Source organism: Melanerpes formicivorus, unplaced genomic scaffold, assembly GCF_026170545.1.
Source record: "Melanerpes formicivorus ecotype bairdi unplaced genomic scaffold, bMelFor1.0.p_v2 SCAF_5, whole genome shotgun sequence".
NCBI lineage: Eukaryota > Metazoa > Chordata > Aves > Piciformes > Picidae > Melanerpes > Melanerpes formicivorus.
The window spans coordinates 17,716,944-17,740,594 of NW_027142357.1; the positions used below are offsets into that span (position 1 = coordinate 17,716,944).

The window sequence follows — 23,651 nt, forward strand, 5'->3', positions numbered from 1 at the left end:
GCTGTGGTCTGTAGTTGAGATCTTTGGCTCGCTGTTATAGGATAGGGAATTAATCACTTTTTGTTCTTTTTCTTCCAGATAGGGAGATTGAGATTATACGCCCACTATACAGTGTGGAAGTGATTGAGACAGAGACTGCCCGTTTCGATATTGAAATCTCTGAGGAAGGTGTCCATGGCAATTGGAAGCTAAAAGGAGAACCCTTGACAGAATCAGCTGTAAGCAAATCTTTCAAGATGTTTCTCATGTGTATTCCAGCAATTTGCAGGGATTTAGGTTGTGAAGGAGAAAGAGGTAGTTGCAGAAACTCAGTAAAATTGCTTTTCTGCTTTCAATGAGTCATTATAAAAAAAAAAAAAAAGTTTTTTTTTTCATTAATAATGTTTTAAATGTAGTATAAATTTAAAATATTAGATTAAATAGATAAATAATAAATGGGTTTACATAAATAAGTACATCTTCTATTGCTAGTCTCTAACAATCATGTATCCATGATGCAAAGACCTTGTGAAATTCATTTAAACATAAAGGCATTTAAAAATAGACTTAAACGTTGGATTGTCTACATTTAGCTTTGTTTTCTGAGGTATGTTTGCTTTAAATAGATGTAGATCATATTTTCAAACTCTTTTCCATTATGATGACAGCTAAAATTGTTTATAATGGTATAAGGTGTAGTAGAATACTCTTACATCCTTTCTGTAAAATTAAGAAAGAATATAATCATGGCTGGAAGCAGTTCAACCACTTTTTGATGTGAGAGTACCAATGTGAATAATACACAAAATTAGGAAATTCCGTGAAAATCAGTGTCTGAATTAGACAAAAAGACACTTGTCTAAGTAAGGCCATAGCACAAGCTTAGTAATTTCTACTTCCTTTAGGCCTCTGACTGGCCTACATATAGATATATTGGCTAGTCAGTCAGCACATGCCATTCAGCAATGCAAATATGTTGCTCCTTGCCCTCTCTAAGAAGAAATAAACAGTACTAGAAAGAGACATTGAAGGGAAAGACCTATGAATGGAAGTTTGTAAGATACGTTGCAAGTGGCAGTGGGCCTCAGCATTGTGAAAGTAGGAGGAGATAACTGATGCATGGCATGAGGAGATGCAGGGGATACTGTAGTAAGGAGCCCAAAAAGGATACTGTAAAAAAATATTTGGTTCACTTCTCTTTTTTTGTAGGAATGTGAAATCAAGGAGGAAGGCAAGAAGCACTTCCTTACGCTGTACAATGTACGCTTAGATCAGGCTGGTGGTGTAGATTTCCAAGCAGCAAATGCCAAATCTGGAGCTCACCTTCGAGTTAAACGTAAGTGTCTTTTAAGCTGAAATTAATTAATTGAGTGAAAACAAGGTACTTGTTTACTCTTTACCTCTTTGTACTGGATGGACAAATTTCTACTCTATTGAACCCATAGCAATTCTTTCCACAACAAAACTTGAAGGATTAAGTACTCAAACCGCCTTAGATTTTTTTAGTTAAGGAATGTCCTGTAGTTTTTTTACTTTTCATATAATTTATTCATATAGGAGAAGCAAGAATAAGAGGGCCTTGAATATGGCTTCATGGTCTGGCATCATATGTTGTTATGAAATCAAAGTATTACAAGCAAAGATTTTACTGCATTAAAGTATCACGTTAACCTAAGAGGATGGGATTACAGTGATATATGGGGATAGGGTTAAGATCTTGATGGACACAGACAGACCACACAGTTGAAGACCACTTGTTTCCCACTCCAATCCTAGCCTTTGCTATTTTGGAAAACACATGCCTTATCTCTCAAGAGGTATGTAAGGCTTGGCAGGGAGACAGATGTGCAGTAACTTTCCTGCTGACCTTGTTCAATTTAAAGAAACACACTCTGCAAATAGGAAATTTTAGGTGACCAGCCCTCCCCCTGAAAACCCAGGGAGGCCTCTTCTATTTAGGGAATTTGAAGAGTGGCATTGCGATGTCTGTCTCTCTTGAGGGAAGCCACAATGGAGATTAGTACGTAAGGGCAGTAGCTCTCTCTTGGATAGAAGTGACTAATCAGAAAATTATGTCTTCTCCTTACCAAGCTCGAGTAATTGGCTTGCTGAGACCCCTCAAGGATGTAACAGTGACAGCTGGGGAATCCGCAACCTTTGACTGTGAACTCTCTTATGAGGGAATACCGGTGGAATGGTTCCTGAAAGGAAAGAAACTAGAGCCCAGCGACAAGGTAAGGAAACAAAACTTTACTTTTCCTCGTGCTTCCTTTTCTTTCTTCTCTTTCAGTTTTCTTCCTCTTCCTTATTTCTTGTTTACCAGTAGAAGTACTAAGACACAACAACAGAGTAGCTTTTCTTTTTTCCCCCAGAAATTCCAATATTCTGGAATACTAGAAGTATTTATGGTACAAAGGGAAACTAAAGTTCCAAAATATCAATCAGTACAGCAGTAATTTTGTGCATGATTCTGTTGGAGATTCAGTCACAGGGATAGTGAATGATTTTATGCTCAGGTTAATTGTAGTTAAAGTGAGAGAGTTTTGAAAGATGCTTTTATTCTCCTGAATGTTGAATTGTAGCCCAGTTCTGCATATAAGGGGATTAAGAGGATTCACATTCCATTTCAGGCATTCGTTCTGGTTCTCCAGATAACTTTCTGGGCAGATTTGCTTGTCAAGCACTTCTCACTATCTATTTTTAACCCTTCATCAAGTGCTGGCTCTCAACTCTGAGATCTGATCTGCCTGGAATGCAGTCAGTTTAATATTCAAAGTTAATGTCAGGATAAATACATAAATAAATATAAAATATAAATTGACACCACTTATTTTAAGACCTCTTTTTCACATACTAGGACTAAGGAAAAGAATGCAAATTGGAAACCTCAGCTTAAGTAAACTTTCAAGGCATTACATGACCTAGCAAAGTTTTACACCCTGTAATAATGTTGCTAATAATACTTTGGTACAGATTTTTTTTTTCCTTTTTAAAATATAATTTTTAATGTGTTGTTCCTGGGATTTACTAGATCTTTCTGAGCTTCACCAGATTTGCCTAATAAACACACCACAAAATCTACAAAATAATTAAAAAAGAAAGGGCGGGGGGAACTGATTGATTGTGGTCATAGGCAACCCTATTACAGCATCTAAGGAGAGATTGAAAAAAATTGAAACTCAGTAGATGTGACATTGTAATAAATCAAAGCAATACATTGTGAACCTCAGAATAAAAACATGGGAAGTGCAGTGGCTTCATAGCTTAATAGCTATTCCTGCCTGGCAAGAAAAATATTCTGTGCTCAATATTCTCTATGATGGAACATTATATTGTTCTTATCTGTCTTTATTATTTCAATTACAGGATAAAAATATCAGATTTTCATTCAATTTACACATATTGTCAAAACAGTCACTTTCAGCTGAAATTTTATCAAGAAGCAGTTTCAAGTAAAACGTATCTTTACTTGATGTATCATTTTCTCTTCATGTAAAACGCTTTTATTACTGAATAAAGAATCAGTCTAATTTTGAAATGTTTCATTTCAGGATTTTTTTTAATTTAAACCGTTATTTTACCTGTGTGTCTGGCATTTAGCTCTATATATATAGCATTTATTGAAGTGAACTCTTTGTTTAACTTTAATGATTATCTTGATCAAATACATTTTTGGCTTTATCTTAATCTCTTTCAGATGAGCATTCATTAGATCTAGTTTTCAGGGACACAATGTCCATCTGGAAGGAAGCACAGTCTCTTATTTCCTTCCTTGCCTCTGAAATAAAAGGGACTGCCTTCTCAGAAGTAGCTTAATCTTTCATGCTTCTTCCTTAGCAGAAGCTCACTTCTTCCCTTTGTTTTTCTAAACCAGCATCTACTACATGATCACATACTTCTCTGAAAATAAATGGATAGAATTCTTCAAGATCTGTATCAAAATTCACAGCATGAACAAGTAGCAGCCCTTCTAGGCTACAATGCAGGATGTATGCTTTGACCCTTCAGGTCCACTCTTAGAGACAAAGGGCTGTTTGTGTAGGATTAGTTCAATTCAGACTCATGATTGCAAAGCAGTTTCAGCAGTAAGTCAATGTGGAAATTTTGGGTTTTTTTAGAGAGAGTTTTCTACCAAAATCTAACAAAATTTATTAAAGATTCTATGAAGTGAGTGTCACACCTCTTTATATTTCTAAATGTTTTCACTTTAGATACAGCCAGGATTAATACCAACTACCTTCCACACATTTGCATATTTTCATATTTATTAGTATTTTGTTTAAAATAAACATGATCTCCAGTCAGCCTCATTGTGAACTTTGATAATAGATTTGGGGTTTCCAATACAAGAACACAAATAGCTTTAAACAAGGAGGTGTTTAAAATTACAATTTCATGTAAGTGAAAAGACAAGACAAATTATTCTCAAAAAGGGTATGGTCAAAATTTCATATACAATTAAACAATCTAACTGCACAGATAATAATATATAACATTCTTATTTCATTAAATATTTGTTGTAGATACTTACAAAAGGATTTTCTAATGTGTTTTATAAGGTTGTCACACGTGCTGAAGGGAGAGTTCACACACTTGTTTTGAGAGATGTCAAGTTAACAGATGCAGGAGAGGTCTCACTGACAGCAAAAGATTTCAGAACTCAAGCAAATCTTTTTGTGAAAGGTAAGTCAGTCATTCTAATTACACTATGGTCAGTGTTAATAGCCCATTCAAGAATCACCCTGGTAAAGCATGTTAATATACACCGTATGTCAAATTAGCAGAATCATACGTATACTATTGGACTGGTAGATAACTTTCCTGATTTAAAAAGCCACTTTAACCCTTTATGCTTCACAGAAGAGCTGATTAAAAGAAGTACTGGAAACATGTCAGACATACAAGATAAATCAATTCATTAGTATTTCCAGGACTTCACTGCAGAATTAAACTTTCAATTGGCCCCAGAAGAACTTGCAAAAACTGGCTTTTGTGACTCCTGATGTTTTTTTTTCAGTTCTTCAGGAGATTCAGAAAGCTGTGAAAGAGCAATTACACCGTCAAATGACATAATATTGACTGTATACTCACTTGCATTACCTGAAAGCTGTGTATGGCTAAGAAGTCAAAAAAACACATCAAAACCCCCAAACAAACCAACCAACCCACATCTTTCAAACTAATGTAGCAATTCAAGGAAAAAAAAAAAAAATTCTTAAGGGTATAACTTCAGAGTTACTGAGATCACATGAGTATAGTTCAGCTAAAGAAACTGAGTTGCAAAGGCTTGTGATGGGTAAAATCCCCATGGACAAGGATATCATTCAGTTTAACCTTAGAGAAGCCTGGAAATGAGGAAATCCATTCAATTAATTAAACATGCCTGGGCATTAAAAATAAAAGGATAAAACACATTCAGAAGAGATGTTTCAGAGCCTTTTTGATCCAGAAAAATCAGTCAAAAGTATGGGACAGTTCTATACAAGCAGAGAGTTGGCTACAGTTTAGATCTTTCTATCAAAAATCTATTTCTTTTAGAACCCCCAGTTGAATTTACTAAGCCACTTGAGGACCAGACTGTTGAAGAGGAAGCCACTGCAATACTGGAATGTGAAGTTTCCAGGGAAAATGCAAAAGTTAAGTGGTTCAAAAATGGAGAAGAAATTCACAAATCAAAGAAGTATGATATAATTTCTGACGGCAGAGTCAGAAAACTCATTATCCATGGCTGCACACTGGATGATGCAAAAACATACACCTGCGATGCCAAGGATTTCAAGACATCCTGTTTTCTCAATGTGGAACGTGAGTTATTTACCATTTTCTACAAAATGTCTTAAGAGCTATAAATGCTATGTAATGGTATTTGTGACTGATGATAACATCAGTGTCTGCAATTTATTCTTATTTACCAGACACTTTTCCCTAGTGAAAATGTTCTTTTCTCTTACAGCTATTCGCCTTGAGTTCCTGAAACCCCTAACTGACCTTGAAGTTAAAGAGAAAGAATCTGCTCGGTTCGAATGTGAAATTTCTCGTCCGGGTGTCAAGGTCAATAATGATATATTTTTATCTCAACCAATCTTTCTAATGGAGTGGTTTGGGGTTTTTTAATTGATGATTTTATTATGCTGTTACAAAAGAAAGCACTACTTAAATCTGTGATAAGTATGTTACTATTAATAACCATGTTTATTTGTTCTAAAACAGGTGAAGTGGTTTAAGGATGGCATGGAAATTAGAAAAGGCAAAAAGTACGACATAATTTCCAGAGGTGCAGAACACATTCTTGTTGTCAGTAAATGCGTCTTTGATGATGAAGCTGAATATGCCTGTGAAGCAAAAACAGCTCGAACTTCAGGCCTACTTACAGTGTTAGGTAAACAGTGCTTTCAAATCCAGCCTATGAACAAGAAAAACTTTTGATTGATAAGAGGTTTTGATCATCTCTTGAAATTCTTGTTACAGAGGAAGAAGCTGTTTTCACCAAAAATCTTCCTGATCTTGAAGTAAATGAAAATGACACTATAAAACTCATCTGTGAAGTTTCAAAGCCTAATGCTGAAGTTACATGGTTTAAAGGAGATGAGGCAGTTCCTGATGGTGGTAGATTTGAACACATTTCTGAAGGCCGAAAGAGAATCCTTCTCATACGTAATGCTCATCCTGAAGATGCTGGCAAATATACTTGCAAGCTCCCAAGCACTAGTACAACAGGAAAACTTACTGTACATGGTAAGAGAGTTATTTTTGTGACTTCGTATTTTGGGGGGGGGGGGGGGGGGAATCATAACTAAATAAATAGATAAATCAGGAGGAATACACATTTTGGTTTATTGTATTCTTAAGTTAAAAAATAAAATATCTATCTAGCTATAAAAATGCTTTCTTTCAGAACTTGCAGCAGAATTTCTTACCAGACCACAAAATCTTGAGGTGCTTGAAGGAGACAAAGCCGAATTTGTCTGTTCAGTATCCAAAGAGGCAATTGAAGTACAGTGGCTATGGGGTGACACAGTCCTGGAGCCTGGTGATAAGTACGACATCATTTCAGATGGAAAAAAGAGAACACTTGTGGTTAAAGACTCTGTTCTTGGAGATGCAGGAAAGTACAGCATCATGGTTGGTGAATCTAAAGCTACAGCACGATTAACAGTGATCGGTAAGCTCTATTTTATCAATGTGCAGGTGCATGTTTTGTTGCATTAGTTATACTACATGATGTCATATTTCTTCTTTTTTCTTAACTCCAGAAAAACTCAGGATTATAACTCCTCTTAAGGACCAAAATGTTAATGAGGGTCAAGAAATTATCTTCAACTGTGAAGTCAATAAAGTAGGTGCCAAAGAGAAGTGGTACAAAAATGATGAGGCAATATTTGATAGTGAAAAATATATTATTGTCCAGAAGGATTTAGTTTACACTCTCAGAATCAGAGATGCACAGTTGAAAGATCAAGCTACTTATACCATCTCACTGTCAAACCAAAGGGGTGAACACGCCAAAAGCTCCGCTGCTTTGACTGTATTAGGTAAATAACTTGTGCTGTATTAAAATTATTTCATCACCTCACATTAAACTTCACATCAGAATCATGAGGATGTAAACTGAACAGTTTGGTTGGTTTTGTCTTAACAGAGGAGGATCTCAGAATTGTGGAGCCCCTTGAAGACATTGAGACCATGGAAAAGAAAACTGTCACATTCTGGTGCAAAGTCAATCGCCTTAATGCAACCCTCAAATGGACAAAGAATGGTGAAGAGATCACATTTGACAGGCGCATTTTGTACAAAATTGATAAATACAAACACTCACTCATTATTAAAGACTGTGGGTTTATAGATGAAGGTGAATACACTGTTACTGCTGGACAAGACAAATCCGTTGCAGAGCTTCTCATCACAGAAGCACCAACAGACTTCATTGAACATCTCCAGGACCAGACTGTCACTGAGTTTGATGATGCTGTCTTTACATGCCAGCTTTCCAAGGAGAAAGCCAGTGTAAAATGGTACAAAAATGGAAGAGAAATTAAAGAAGGCAAAAAGTATGTACATTTTCTTAGTCATATGCTAAATATGCTTGCTTTACTTTGCTACTTTGCCTGAAATAATAAAGTACTGCTGCTTTTCTCCCCCATAAAGATACCAATTTGAAAAGGATGGAAATCTGCACAGATTAATCATAAAAGACTGTAGACTAGATGATGAGTGTGAATATTCCTGTGGAGTGGATGACAGGAAATCTAGAGCAAGGCTTTTTGTTGAAGGTATGTATAAAATCAAATAGGATTTATTTCTTCAGTATTTAGTAATAATGTAATCAATACACAATAAAACATCAAATGGATTGACATTTATTTCAGAAATCCCTGTTGAGATCATCCGACCACCCCAAGATATTTATGAAGCTCCTGGTGTAGATGTCATCTTCATGGCCGAGTTGAACAAAGATGGTGTGGAGGTTAAGTGGTTGAGAAACAACATGATTATCGTTCAAGGGGACAAACATCAGATGATGAGTGAAGGAAAGGTCCACAGGCTGCAAGTGTGTGAGATAAGGCCTCGTGACCAAGGGGAATACAGATTTATTGCCAAAGATAAGGAAGCTAGAGCTAAGCTTGAATTAGCTGGTAAGTTGCTTGCTTTGTGTTTCTTTTATAAAATCATAGATTGATGAATGAACTGTTTAAATAGTTGGGGTTTGTTATTTCAAATAGTTGAATGAAAATGAATAGACAATCAGTCTGACAGACATGCAAGTTTGTTAAACTGTATGCATTGTAGTAAAGGCAAAAAACACTTTTTATTATATCATGCTGATCCGACTTTTGAGGAAAATATAGGTCACTTTTCATTGTCTATACCAAAGGGCATAAAAGATACAGAACCTTTTCATTGGGTCACTGCAAATCTGGAACATGAAAGCTATATTGTCTACTCATCCCAGTCATATAAAGCTGAAGTTCTTACTTTGTCTATTTTACATGATTGCACCAATAAGCAACACCCTTTTCCCTCATTTTGTAGGAGAGCACAGTACATACCAACCAGCCTGAGTTTCTTTCTCCAGAACAATCCAACAAGTGTATGAAGGATTTGCCTAGAATTCACATAACAACACCTTTTGCTTTTCTACATAAGCTTCTTTGCTGACTACAGAAATGTAGTTTCTACATACATGTAAATACTTACCTCTCCCATTGATCTTCCTCAGCTGCACCTAAAATCAAGACTGGTGATCAAAACCTTGTGGTTGATGTTGGCAAGCCTTTAACAATGACTGTTCCATATGATGCCTACCCAAGAGCAGAAGCTGAATGGTTGAAAGAAGAGGAAAATCTGCCCACAACAACTGTTGATACAACAAATGACTGCACTACCTTCAAAATTCATGAAGCAAAGAAATCAGATAAGGGAAGGTACAAGGTTATACTTCGAAACAAACATGGCCAGGCAGAAGCATTCATCAATGTAGAGGTCATTGGTATGTACTCCCATTATAAAAGCCTACTTTGTATTTATTTAAGACAGTGCAGGGAAAAACTAAAAATGCATTGCCCTAAAATATTGTCATATCTTTGTTAGATGTTCCAGGTCCAGTTAGAAACTTGGAAGTCACTGAAACTTATGATGGTGAGGTTGGCCTTGCTTGGGAAGAACCAGAAAGTGATGGTGGAAGTAAGATAATAGGCTATGTCATTGAAAGACGTGATATCAAGCGTAAAACCTGGATTATGGTCACCGATCATGCTGAAAATTGTGAATACACTGTTACTGGACTTCAAAAAGGAGGAGTTGAGTACCTCTTCCGAGTTAGTGCACGGAACAGAGTGGGTACTGGTGAGCCAGTGGAAACAGAGACACCTGTGGAAGCTAAGAGCAAATTTGGTGAGCAAAAGATATGAAAAACTCAATGTTTGATGACAGTGTGAGAAAATAAGTACAAACTCCAAAAATAGGTTCCTAACACATAGCTTATTTTTGCTTCTTCTCCCTAAAATAAATTGTAGATGTTCCTGGTCCTCCTCAAAATGTGGAAGTTACTGATGTGAACAGATTTGGAGCCACACTTACCTGGGAACCACCTGAGTATGATGGAGGTTCTCCAATTATTGGCTATGTTGTGGAGCTGCGCAGCAAAGGGTCCATCAAATGGGAGCCAACTATGACCACAGGAGCTGATGAACTGTCATCTGTCCTGACTGATGTTGTGGAAAATGAGGAATATTTCTTCAGAGTAAGAGCTCAAAACATAGTTGGAGTTGGCAAACCAAGTCCTGCTACACATGCTGTAAAAATTATGGACCCAATCCGTAAGTATGCAAGCACCAATTGCAACTGCATTATGACATCTCTCATATTTCCACTGTTTATGTACAATATGTGTAGGAATGTTCAACTGAGAAAAAAACATGTGCTGCAGATACCATGTACAATTAGATTTTTCCTGATTTTGTTATTCAAATATATCAGGACTACTTTGCTACCATTTGGTTCAGTTATAACTCCAAATAATTTTGCTTTGAGATTGGGATCCAACCTCAATTTCAAAAGTGTAGTTTATGAATAGGTATGCAATTTTTTTGATAAAGAGTACTTTTAAGTATGTAGAGCTAATATACAGAATTATACTCCTTTATGTATTGTGAAATTTATTTCTCTCAAATTATTTTCAGAGAGACCAAGTCCTCCCATTAATCTTGAACATTCAGATCAAACTAAGACATCAGTGCAGCTCATATGGGAACCTCCTCTCAGTGATGGAGGAAGTCCAATTTTAGGCTACATTATTGAAAGACAAGAAGAAGGAACAGACAAGTGGATTCGCTGCAACACAAAGCTAGTACCTGCTCTTACATTTAAGGTAAGATGTTCTGTTCATCAATAAAGTACCCAGAATGTGTAGATCATCCTTAACATGAGGTACTAAATTATTCTTTTTGCTCTTTAGGTAACTGGACTGAAACCAGGATCCAGTTATTACTACAGAGTCTCAGCAGAAAATGCAGCTGGTGTGTCTGACCCAGCAGAGGCTATTGGGCCATTAACAGCAGATGATACTTTTGGTAAGCCATATGCTATTTATTAAAGAGAATTAATCAGCGAGGAATCCTAGTGTATTTTTTCACTAGATAACTGTGATGACCAGTAGTATAAAAAGCCTTAGACCTTTGAGATTCTGAGCTATTTGTCCTTTATTAAGAATTCAGCAGGTAATTATCTCTACTATTAGGTAGAGTCCTGTTACATTGTCTGAAGAGTAAGGAATGACCTTTTTTCTCCTGACCTATCTTTGTGGGAGGTAATAAAAAGATCGAAACACAAAGTTTTTAGGTGAACCAGATCTACTCGATAATGCTAAGCTGATTTATCATCTCTCATATTTCTAAAAAAAAAGGTTTAGCCAGAAAAGGTGGGGAGTGATAAGCCACAGCTAGGCCTAGACAGCAACAATTTGCAGGCTGAGATATAGTCAGAATAGAATCAGCCTCTCAATACAGCTATCACTAGCCATACTCAGAACATCTGAAAATATTTCACTGAATCCATTTTACATTTTTTCCAGTTGGACCTACAATGGACCTAAGTGCATTTAAAGATGGGCTGGAAGTTATTGTCCCAGAGCCAATCAAGATCCGTGTTCCTATAACTGGCTACCCTGTGCCAACTGCCACATGGTCTTTTGGTGATCAAGTCTTAGAAGAGGGTGATCGTGTAACAATGAAGACCACTGCCTCCTTTGCAGAACTTATAATTAGTCCAAGTGAACGTCCAGACAAGGGAATATATTCCTTAACATTAGAAAACCCTGTGTCATCTGTTTCAGGAGAAATTAATGTTAATGTAATTGGTAAGAGGACATGTATATATTCTAGCAATAATATTCCTTGTCTTGCTAAAATCTAATTATGTTAATAATGTGAAAGCACGCATCTTTCTGTAAGCCAAGTATACTAAAGATATGACTAAAAACTCAAAATCCGTCCACCATAATAGCTCTTTTCAATATCCAACTTTGTTTTTTTAAGGAAGAATGACTAGAAGAACACGTCTTCTGTGACATAGATTACAGAAATTGCCTGTCAAACTCCAAGTACAAAATATTTAATACCATTTCTGTGATTTCTAGATCGTCCAAGTGCACCAAGAGAACTTAAAGTCTTAGACATAATCAAGAACACAGTACAGCTGTCATGGGAACCTCCAGAAGATGATGGTGGAAGTCCAGTTACTGGCTATTTAGTTGAAAAACGTGAAGTAAGCAGGAAAACATGGAGCAAAGTAAGTTCATTCTTTCTCATTTCAGTTTATATTAGCCATATTGTTTCCTCATATACTACTGAATTTTATGTCTTATTTTGGTAATTGCTCTTTGGAAATAAATTTTAGAACTATATTTGAGCTTTCCTTCTCTTTAGGTTGTGGATCATCTTGATGACCAAGAGTTCACTGTACCTGACCTCATCCAGGGAAAAGAATATTTATTTAGAGTTTCTGCATATAATAAATGTGGCCCAGGAGAGCCTGCATATATTGATGAACCTGTAGATATGTCAGCACCAGCAAGTAAGTTACCATTGTCACATGGTTGCTGATTTTTCTGTTTCTGAAATCTTGTTAATTTTCTCCAAAACAAAATGTAAAAAAAAAAAATCTTCCTTAGACTGGTTTCTTAGACCCCATATGTTTTCATTTTTTTTCAATAGCGGTGCCTGATCCACCAGAAAATGTTAAATGGAGAAATCCAACATCAAAGGGAATCTTCCTGACTTGGGAGCCTCCCAAATATGATGGTGGTGCCCGCATTAAGGGTTATCTGGTAGAAAAATGCCAACGTGGAACAGACAAGTGGGAGATATGTGGGGAACCTGTTGTTGAAACAAAGTAAGTAAATTAACATCAGCATGTATATCCTTTTAACTAATGGTGTTCTCCTCACCACTTTACATATCTGATTATTCTTATTTCTAACAAACAGAATGGAAGTAACAAAACTCAAGGAAGGGGAGTGGTATGCATATCGGGTTAAGGCTTTGAACAGAATGGGAGCTAGCAAGCCGAGTAAGCCAACAGATGATATTCAGGCTATTGATGCAAAAGGTAATTACTTCAATCACTGAATTACAATAGCTGCTTTATTTTTACTAGTCTCTGAAATGCTGTTGCTATAACAATGATTTTTTTTTTCCTCTCTCCTAAATCAGAGGCACCAGAAATTTTCTTAGATGTGAAGCTTCTTGCTGGACTTACTGTGAAAGCTGGAACTAAAATAGAGCTACCAGCTAAAGTAACTGGAAAGCCTGAGCCCCAGATTACTTGGACCAAGGCTGACAAAATTTTGAGACCTGATGACAGAATCACCATTGAAACCAAACCTAATCATTCTACAGTCACCATTACAGATAGCAAGAGGAGTGACAGTGGAACCTATATTATAGAAGCTGTAAATTCCAGTGGACGTGCTACTGCTGTTGTTGAAGTTAATGTTCTTGGTATGCATGTATTTTATGTAATTTCTAAAAATTATTAGTAACGTACCAAGATATGAAAAGAGAAGATTAACATTTACATCTTGTCCTCTACAGATAAACCTGGTCCACCAGCGGCATTTGATGTATCAGAAATCACAAATGAATCTTGCCTTCTGACATGGAATCCTCCACGAGATGATGGGGGTTCTAAAATTACCAACTATGTCCTTGAGAAAAGAGCTACAGACAGTGAAATATGGCACAAGCTGTCATCAACTATAAAGGACACAAAATTCAGAGCTACCAATTTAACTCCTCATAAAGAATATGTGTTCCGAGTCAGTGCTGAGAACATGTATGGTATTGGGGAGCCAGCACAATGTAACCCCATCATTGCAAAATATTCATTTGGTTAGTTAATTAAATTAATGTTAAATTGTTAGAATATCTTAACAGAGAAAGAAAAAATACCATGTCTGATGGTTTGGTTTTTGTTTTGTTTTCTTGAATTTATTAATTTATACAGATCCACCAGGCCCTCCAACAGGTCTCCGGCCTACAGAGGTCACTAAAGACTCAGTCACCTTAACCTGGAATGAACCAGATGAAGATGGTGGCAGCCCTATAACTGGCTACTGGGTTGAAAGATACGATCCTGAGCAGGACAAATGGATAAAATGCAATAAAATGCCAGTGAAAGATACAACATTCAAGTAAGACTATAGTCAATTTAGCTTGAAATACATCACAGAGACACAAAAATGTAACAATAGCTTTATAAACATCTTTTACATTGTTTTTGCTCTTTTTTCACTAGCTTATATTCAGCTAAAATCTGATGGCAATTTTTTTTTAAATAATTAGCTTTAAACCAGAATGTCTTTACACAAGAATTTAATCATCCCTTTTCTTTTTTCATTAAAAATAATAAAAAAGTTATACTTAATAGTTTCTGTGGTATGTTATGCTTAAATAACAGTTTGCCAAAACCTTGAGGTTTGTTTCTCCTGATACTTGTTTTAACTAACTTAGGAACGTACAAAAACATTGATTTCCGTGTCATGGTGCACCATTTTACTGTTGACAATATACATATTTTGAATGTTCACCATTTCATAAAATGTCACTAGCAGTAATCTGGGTAATTTTAGATTTTCCAAGTAAACAGTAGTAGAAAGAGTGGAGAGAATAACATTTTAAGCACATGTTAAGGTGTAGATTTGGTTTAATCAAACTTAATTTTCATTTCCAGAGCTAAAGGTCTTACAAATAAGAAGAAATATAAGTTCCGTGTCTTGGCAGAGAATCTTGCAGGACCTGGAAAACCAAGCAAGGAAACGGAGCCAATCCTAGTGAAAGACCCAATTGGTATAATAAACAGTTTTAAAATGCTCTCATTTAACAACAAAATAAATCTTTGTTTTCAATCATGTAATTAATACTGTATTCCTGTCTAGATCCACCGTGGCCTCCTGGAAAGCCAACTGTGAAAGATATTGGCAAGACGTCATTAAGGCTGAACTGGACAAAGCCAGAACATGATGGAGGGGCAAAGATTGAATCTTATGTCATCGAACTATTGAAGACTGGAACAGATGAGTGGGTGAGAGTGGCTGAAGGAGTTCCTACAACTGAACACTTCCTCAAAGACCTTATGGAGAAACAAGAATATTCATTTCGTGTAAGAGCCGTGAACAAAGCTGGCGAAAGTGAGCCCAGTGAACCCAGTGACCCTGTGCTATGCAAAGAGAGGCTCTGTGAGTATTATTTCAGTGTGCTATTAGTACAAGTACACTGTCTCTTTGTAAACGCACCATTTCTGACTCCCTGTGTAGATACCAACTGAACTCTTGCAACGCTTAAGAGCTATTAAAATCTGCCCTGCTTCAACTAAGAAAACATACAGTTTTAATAGCGTTTTCTGAGATCTTCAATGGAAAATACGCTAACATGCTTTACCTTCTTTTTCTCTTTTGCAGATCCTCCTTCACCACCTCGGTGGCTTGAGGTTATTAATATTACTAAAAACACAGCAGATCTTAAGTGGACAGCACCAGAAAAAGATGGAGGTTCTCCAATTACCAACTACATTGTTGAAAAGAGAGATGTAAGGCGAAAAGGTTGGCAAACAGTTGATACAACAGTGAAAGATACCAAGTACACAGTGAGCCCACTGACTGAAGGTTCATTGTATGTGTTCCGTGTGGCTGCTGAAAATGCCGTTGGACAGAGTGATTATTGTGAAATTGAAGATTCAGTGCTTGCTAAAGATACTTTCAGTAAGTTTCATATTTGCTTATTTAGTGATAAACAGAAGCAGCTCACATGAAACGGATACTTCTAACATGCATATTTTTTCTTTAGCAACACCTGGACCTCCATATGCTCTTACAATAGTTGAAGTGACAAAAGGCCACGTTGATTTGAAATGGGAGCCACCTAAGAATGATGGTGGGAGACCAATTCAAAGGTAAGGTAATTTTAAGCTGGTGTAGTGTTCCTGTGGATGAAGATCTTAACATAAATTAAGATGTTTCTCTCAAAATATTTACATTTTGAAAGGACGTATTTTATATGAAAAAGAAGGGGATAGGTGTAAAAGAGAAGCCATGTGGTCAAAGCAATGAAGAGTTTAATTTTAGCACATGGAAATTATGCAAATATAAATAATCTAATATGCTTGAAAAATTAATATGTTGTCAACTTCATAACAGCATCAAATCAAACTGAAGTATATATAAAATATGAAAAATAATGCAACCGTACTCTCCAGGGTTTTAGCCAATTAGACTTTCCTTTTGCCATAGTTTCTCATTCACACTGCATACACACAGCTAAGATGACACCTCATCTCTTTTCTGTTCATTCTCTTCTGTATTATGCTTTTCAGACAGACTAGTCCAAACTAGTCTTTTGGGTTGCTTCAAAATTGTACATTTCTTGGTTCCTGAAGTATCTGTCATCTGAAATTTGCACTGAAGGCCACTTACGTCTTTCATCTTTATATTTTCACTCTTCCTCTCTTTCTTAATCACAGTAAACATATCTTAGACAAACTGACAACTACTGAGATTCATCTGAAGCTACAGAAGTCACTTAATTCAAATTACTTTCCGTCAGCCTGTCATAGGCAGAATGTTGACAGTAGAGTAACTCACAGATAATATTTACAAACTTGCAAAGAAGCAAATATAGCATGAAGATTCTTTCACCTCTGCAGCTTTCTAAAATTTGAGAACACAGCAGAAGTTCAGGAAGTGGCTTTGAGAATTTGATCTGTGTGTAAATGTTAGCTCAAGTTCAAGACCTGCCAGGGCTACAAGAACTAACTGGCTGATGTCTGAAGTAAAATTCATTGAATCTGTCACATGTGACTCTACTTTTCCACTGGCCAGATTATTTTATTGAGTTATTAAGTCTCAAGTGTCCCAGTTTCAATGCCTACTAACATTTTCTCCAATTCACTCAGATATGTTATTGAAAAGAAAGAAAAACTCGCCACTCGTTGGGTAAAAGCTGGCAAAACAGCTGGTCCAGATTGCACTTACAGAGTGACTGACGTCATTGAAGGTACAGATGTACAGTTCCAGGTTCGTGCAGAAAATGAAGCTGGATGTGGTCATCCCAGTGAACCAACCGACCTCATTCATATTGAAGATCCAACAAGTGAGTAGCAGTATAATATAAAGTGTATGGATTATGGAAACAGTATACCATGATAGAACAGACATTCCAGGAGAAAAAAAAAAACCCAAAACACTATTTTCCATTTCTGCAGGCCCTCCCTCACCTCCTCAGGATTTACATGTCACAGACGCAGGTCGAAATCATATTTGCATTGCATGGAAACCACCTGAGAAGAATGGTGGCAGTCCTATTATTGGGTATAATGTTGAGATGTGTGAAGCAGGAACAGAAAAATGGATGCGGATCAATTCTCGTCCAATAAAAGATCTAAAATGCAAAGTGGAGGAAGGCGTTGTTCCAGACAAGGAATACGTGCTGAGAGTCAGAGCTGTCAATGCTGTTGGAGCTAGTGAGCCATCAGATATCTCAGAAAAAGTTGTTGCCAAAGACCCAGACTGTAAGAAGAAATTCCCATTTTTTGTTTGTTTTCTTTCAGATGTGCATAACTGAAAAAATAACAATGTTTGGCAGATTTCTAGTAATATTATCCTTACTTTTACAGGTAATCCTACAATTGATCTAAAAACTCGTGACATTGTTGTTGTTAAAGGGCAGAAATTAAGTATCCCTATACCCTTCAGAGCTGTTCCATCCCCAACTATAACATGGCACAAAGATGGCAAAGAGTTGAAAGCTGGTGACAGAACAACAATGAAGAGTGACTACACCTCTGCACTGCTTGAAGTCATAGACAGCGTTCATGCTGATGCCGGTGTCTATACTATCACACTGGAGAACAAGCTGGCATCAACAACTGGCTCAGTCAACGTCAAAGTCATAGGTAACTATGCTTCTCACATTCTGGGAAGTATACTTATCTTAGCTTGAGCTCTGGAGCTAGCAGAAGAAAGGACTAGAAAAATCCCTTTTCTGCCATTTGGAAAAGTCACTTCAACTCAGACACATGTAGATTGCCATAAAGTCATTAATTGTGTGAAATCCCACAAAAAAAAAAAAAAAAAAAAAAAAAAAAAAAAAAAAAAAGCGCTTTACCCCAAGCTGGTCAAACTAGTTAGTGGCTGCTCAAAGCCCAATTATGAATAGTCATCATATAAATGTAAAATCATCTGTAAGAATTCTGATTATTTTTCACCTTTAGGAACATAAATTTGTATATATGCTGTGCAGCCAACATTTGTGGATTTGGTATGCTTTCTACAAAGTAAAGAACTGTAATATAATTTCGTATTTCTAGAGATACAGTTTCCCATCTTAACTAACCATTAACTAATGTAATTATTCTTATTTAAAACAGGTCCACCTGGACAGTGTAAAGACATTAAGGCAAGTGAAGTCACTAAGAATTCTTGCAAAGTATCCTGGGAGCCTCCAGACTTCGATGGTGGTACTCCTATTCTGCATTATGTTCTGGAACGCAGAGAAGCTGGTCGTCGAACATATATCCCAGTCATGTCTGGTGAAAATAAGCTTTCATGGCAAGTCAAAGATCTAATTCCAAGCTGTGAATATTACTTCCGTGTAAAAGCTGTTAATAAGATTGGAGGAGGTGAATATCTTGAACTAAGAAACCCAATCATTGCAGAAGACCCTAAACGTAAGATTTTTTTTCTTTTACTGGTAAATAATTTAGCAAATTGAATTTTAATCAAAATATTTGTACTTTCTTTTCTCATATGATCTCTCTTGCCACTCTTCCACAGAACCTCCGGATCCTCCCGTTGACCTTGAGGTCCATAATCCAACATCAAAATCAGTAACGCTTACATGGAAACCACCTCTCTTTGATGGTGGAAGCAAGATTATGGGCTATATAATAGAAAAACTTTGTAAGGGCAAGGAGAGGTGGCAGAGATGCAATGATTATCTGGTACCTCTATTAACTTACACAGTGAAAGGTCTTGAAGAAGGAAAGGAATATCAGTTCCGTGTTCGTGCTGAGAATGCTGCTGGCATCAGTGAGCCTTCTCGGATTACTCCTTTTGTGAAAGCTGTGGATCCTATTGGTATGAATTGTTCATTTGTTTGATTTTAGTAATTGCCATACATCCTAAAACATATTGGAAGATTCTACTCTCCATTTATCCTTCTGTGTTATTACAGAGGCTCCAAAAGTCTTCCTTGCTGCAAACCTACAGTCTGGTCTTGAGGTTAAGAGAGGTGATGAGATCGTACTTGAGGCACATATTTCAGGATCACCTTATCCATCTATCACTTGGCTGAGGAATGATGAAGTTATCACACCAGAGGAAATAAAAAAGAGAGTAACAACATATACAAAAAAGAAGGGTGAAGCTGAAGAGAAGCCATTCCAGCTTTCACTGCCAGAACGTATGAGTGTTGATAACCATAAAGAAGGAGAATCTATACTATCAATTCGCGACTCCATCAGAGCTGACCATGGCACATTTACAATTAAAGTAGAAAATGATCATGGTGTTGCAAAAGCTTCATGTGAAGTCAATGTGTTAGGTATGTAATGAATGTCCTCAAAAACACGTAGTTGTTGAGAGTATATGGTAAGAAGTGCATAAAATGAGTACTCATAATTTTTCTTGCTTTACTAACAGATACACCTGGGCCTCCAGTTAACTTTGTATTTGAAGATGTGATGAAAAATTCAGTCATTTGCAAGTGGGAGCCTCCACTTGACGATGGTGGAAGTGAAATCCTAAACTATGTATTGGAAAAGAAAGACAATACAAAAGCTGAAATGGGCTGGGTCACTGTCAGTTCAACACTCAGGCATTGCAAATTCCATGTAACAAAACTCATTGAAGGGAAGGAATATCTCTTCCGTGTATTTGCTGAAAACAGAGTTGGACAAGGCCCACCATGTGTTTCAAAACCAATGACAGCAAAAGATCCCTTCTGTAAGTTTTCATTATGAAATACAACCTTTTCAAAAAAACTGTGTGAAACTACACAGGCTCCTGGAACACTCAGCTTCTTCCCAGAAGAAACTTGAGCAATGTAACTATTGTTTGTTGTGCATTTAAATCATTGGAATAGAGGGTAATACTGACAGCATTCTAATTTCAATAGTAAAGAAATAAGAATGATAATCACTGTCATAAAATTTTATACTTAAAACACTCAGTATCTGAACAGTGATATTTCTGGTGTTCAGTAGAGTAATATTTTTACCAAAAGACAGAACACTGCAAGCTTGATTACTGATTGCAGTTAAGAATCAAAATTTCTGAGAAAAAGCATAAAAGGATTATGAATTACTTAAAATTAGTCATTTCCCATATGTTAGTTCTTAGCTTTGATTAAGCTCTGAAGAAGACAGAAATTATGACAAAATTACACTTGTTTTTTTCAGCTCCCCCAGATCCACCAAATAAACCTGATGTGCAAGATGTTACCAGCAACAGTATGTTGGTTAAATGGAATGAACCAAAAGACAATGGCAGCCCAATCATAGGATATTGGATTGAAAAACGTGAAATTAATAGTACTCATTGGGCTCGGGTTAACAGGAACCTTGTAAGTGCTCTGGAAATAAAAGTTGAAGGACTGTTGGAAGGACTAACCTACATCTTTAGAGTGTGTGCTGAAAATGCAGCTGGCCCTGGTAAATTTAGTCCACCATCAGACCCAAAAACTGCACAGGATCCAATAAGTAAGTAGATTAGCAGAAGGTAATAGCAGATGTGGAATAGAATAGGATTCATAGTCTTTAACCTTGATTTTTACACCTGTTTATTTATAGTGCCACCTGGTCCACCAATTCCAAGGGTTTCTGATACAAGCTCAACTTCTATTGAGTTAGAATGGGAACCTCCTCTGTATAATGGTGGTGGAGATATCACTGGCTACCATGTATACAAGCAACTGATGGGAGTAAATGAGTGGTCACGTTGCACAGAAAAACCTATAAAGGTTCGGCAGTATACCGTTAAAGAAGTCAGAGAAGGTGCAGATTATAAACTCCGTGTTACTGCACTTAATGCAGCTGGTGAAGGACCACCTGGTGAAACTGAACCCACAACTGTTGCAGAACCCAAAGGTATTGCAATTGTATTATTTTCAAGACACATCCAGCTGCTTAAAAGTGGGTTTTAGTCTCTCCCTTGAACTTATTGATGGTTTCTTTCTCTTCTCCAGAACCTCCCAATGTTGAGCTGGATGTTTCTGTCAAAGCAGGCATTCAGGTCATGGCTGGGCAAACTATTACAATTCCTGCTACTGTGACGGGACGTCCTACTCCTACCATTGTGTGGGCTGTAGAGGAGAGTGAATTGGACAAAGAACGAACCGTTATTGAAAATGTTGGCACAAAATCCGTGTTAACCATTAAGAATGCATTGAGAAAAGACCATGGAAGATATGTAATTACTGCTACCAATAGTAGTGGTTCCAAATCTGCAGGAACAAGAGTAGAAGTATTTGGTAAGAAGAGTATTTTCTGAAATCAACTCAGCATTTCTTTTGGTGAGATAATCTTTGGGCTCTTTCCCACTTACGTAACTTTTGTTTTTTTTCCCCTAGATGTTCCTGGGCCAGTCCTTGACTTAAAGCCAGTGGTCACAAACAGAAAGATGTGTTTGCTTAACTGGTCTGATCCTGAAGATGATGGTGGCAGTGATATCATAGGCTTCATTGTTGAGAGGAAGGATGCCAAAATGCATACATGGAGACTAGCTGTAGACACAGAGAGGTCTAAATGTGATATTACTGGTCTGATTGAAGGACAGGAATATAAATTCCGTGTTAGCGCCAAGAACAAATTTGGTACTGGTCCACCTGTTGAAATAGGGCCCATTCTTGCAGTTGATCCATTAGGTAAGATGACTGATTTTATGTAGCTTCTTTTAAAAAAACTATTTTTAATTATACATTAGTAAAGCATCATTGTTGTGAGGATTACTTTCTATACAGAAAGCATATTTGCTTTTTCACTACCTGGATAAAGCATCTGCCTTAAATTAATAACTTCTCTTAATCACTTCTGTAAAACTTGAGAAACTATATGCCTTCCAAATCATAGTCAGATACTTTTAATGTAAAAGCTGTTGCTTCAAAAAGCCAGAGTTACTGCATTCATATTATTGAATCTTTTCTATTTTTTATTTTTTTTTCATTATGATTTACCTGTGTTAATAGGTCCTCCAACAGCACCAGAGAGGTTCATGTACACAGAGAGGACAAAGTCAACCATTACTCTTGACTGGAAACCTCCACGTAGTGATGGTGGCAGTCCTGTCTTAGGATATATTGTTGAGAAAAGAAGACATGATTCAAAAGACTTTGAAAGAGTTAATGCAAGGCTGTGTCCAACAACATCTCTTCTTGTTGAAAAACTTGATGAACTTCATATGTATGAATTCCGTGTGAAAGCTGTCAATGCCATTGGAGAAAGTGAACCATCATTGCCACTCAATGTAGTTATACAAGATGATGAAGGTATATCTGCTTTGAAGAAATCCATACAAAGATCCACAGAATGCTACAGGGTTGTTTTTTTTTTTTTCTGTCTCCTTTTTCATGCTGTCATTTTTCTTCTTGTTTCCAGTGCCTCCAACTGTTACATTACGCTTGGCTGTGAGAGGAGATACTATCAAAGTGAAGGCAGGAGAACCAGTAAATATTCCTGCTGATGTGACAGGTCTGCCAATGCCCAAGATTGAATGGGACAAGAATGAAGTTTTAATTGACCAAACATCCAGTGCACTTAAGATAACCAAGGAAGAGGTATCTAGAAGTGAAGCAAAAACGGAACTTATCCTGCCTGCAGCTGTGAGGGATGATAAAGGCACTTACACTGTGAGAGCTTCCAATCGTCTTGGCACTGCATTTCGCAATGTGCATGTTGAAGTATATGGTAAGGGTACAACACTTTAATAAAATTACAGCTAGCAAAATGCTATTTCCTTTTCTTAACATAATTCTATTTTCTATTGCTTTCAAACAGATCGTCCTTCTCCACCAAGAAATCTTGCTGTTTCTGATATTAAAGCAGAATCATGCTATTTAACATGGGATGCCCCTCTTGATAATGGTGGTAGTGAAATTACTCATTACATTATTGAGAAACGTGATGCTAGTAGGAAGAAATCTGAGTGGGAAGAAGTTTCCAAAAGTGCTATTGAGAGAAGACTGGGGGTAATTAATTAAATTCTTTACTATCTACTGTGGTATACATGAAAATTAACAATAGTGCATATCTAATAAAAACTACTGCTTGCATAGATACCTGTGCTTGTGCTCCATTTAGAGTCCAGGATTCCTGGATTAATGTTTTCTTCATTTATGTATATGAGTTTTCCTCATGTGACAAAGTAAAATAAGTTCTCTTTTGCTACTTAATCTCGGCTGAGCTTAGAAGACATACTCCTTTCCATTTCCCAGCACTATTTGTAGCTTTGTCAACCACAAACCCAAACATGATGACTTTTATTTATTTATGTTTGGTCCTAGGCACATGAAATAAGAATATCCTGAGGGCTTTACACAGAGCTGTGTAGTACATAAACACAGTTATGCCAATGAAATTCCAAGACAGAATTTAAAGCAAAATCCACAACGTAACTTCAAATAAGTTTC

General features: G+C 36.8%; 1 protein-coding gene across 28 annotated transcripts in view; it reads left to right on the forward strand.

Moving 5' to 3' along the window:
- The window catches only part of TTN (titin), a 250,969-nt gene that overhangs the window by 154,401 nt on the left and 72,917 nt on the right, over positions 1-23,651 (forward strand). For all 28 annotated transcript variants that reach the window (XM_068138463.1, XM_068138479.1, XM_068138485.1 and 25 more), the window contains 44 exons: positions 79-218; positions 1,189-1,315; positions 2,071-2,213; positions 4,539-4,662; positions 5,518-5,784; positions 5,933-6,030; positions 6,190-6,358; positions 6,448-6,714; positions 6,875-7,141; positions 7,233-7,511; positions 7,619-8,027; positions 8,125-8,249; positions 8,346-8,612; positions 9,197-9,466; positions 9,568-9,870; positions 9,993-10,295; positions 10,659-10,846; positions 10,934-11,048; positions 11,549-11,833; positions 12,113-12,264; positions 12,402-12,549; positions 12,690-12,867; positions 12,962-13,083; positions 13,188-13,475; positions 13,569-13,865; positions 13,981-14,167; positions 14,707-14,822; positions 14,912-15,211; positions 15,434-15,733; positions 15,819-15,924; positions 16,924-17,120; positions 17,233-17,538; positions 17,644-17,922; positions 18,397-18,696; positions 18,803-19,105; positions 19,203-19,571; positions 19,670-19,972; positions 20,428-20,727; positions 20,818-21,114; positions 21,213-21,497; positions 21,597-21,890; positions 22,212-22,511; positions 22,621-22,929; positions 23,020-23,210. In XM_068138463.1, coding sequence (XP_067994564.1) covers positions 79-218; positions 1,189-1,315; positions 2,071-2,213; positions 4,539-4,662; positions 5,518-5,784; positions 5,933-6,030; positions 6,190-6,358; positions 6,448-6,714; positions 6,875-7,141; positions 7,233-7,511; positions 7,619-8,027; positions 8,125-8,249; positions 8,346-8,612; positions 9,197-9,466; positions 9,568-9,870; positions 9,993-10,295; positions 10,659-10,846; positions 10,934-11,048; positions 11,549-11,833; positions 12,113-12,264; positions 12,402-12,549; positions 12,690-12,867; positions 12,962-13,083; positions 13,188-13,475; positions 13,569-13,865; positions 13,981-14,167; positions 14,707-14,822; positions 14,912-15,211; positions 15,434-15,733; positions 15,819-15,924; positions 16,924-17,120; positions 17,233-17,538; positions 17,644-17,922; positions 18,397-18,696; positions 18,803-19,105; positions 19,203-19,571; positions 19,670-19,972; positions 20,428-20,727; positions 20,818-21,114; positions 21,213-21,497; positions 21,597-21,890; positions 22,212-22,511; positions 22,621-22,929; positions 23,020-23,210 — 10,373 coding nt within the window. The remainder of the gene's footprint in view (positions 1-78; positions 219-1,188; positions 1,316-2,070; positions 2,214-4,538; positions 4,663-5,517; positions 5,785-5,932; positions 6,031-6,189; positions 6,359-6,447; positions 6,715-6,874; positions 7,142-7,232; positions 7,512-7,618; positions 8,028-8,124; positions 8,250-8,345; positions 8,613-9,196; positions 9,467-9,567; positions 9,871-9,992; positions 10,296-10,658; positions 10,847-10,933; positions 11,049-11,548; positions 11,834-12,112; positions 12,265-12,401; positions 12,550-12,689; positions 12,868-12,961; positions 13,084-13,187; positions 13,476-13,568; positions 13,866-13,980; positions 14,168-14,706; positions 14,823-14,911; positions 15,212-15,433; positions 15,734-15,818; positions 15,925-16,923; positions 17,121-17,232; positions 17,539-17,643; positions 17,923-18,396; positions 18,697-18,802; positions 19,106-19,202; positions 19,572-19,669; positions 19,973-20,427; positions 20,728-20,817; positions 21,115-21,212; positions 21,498-21,596; positions 21,891-22,211; positions 22,512-22,620; positions 22,930-23,019; positions 23,211-23,651) is intronic.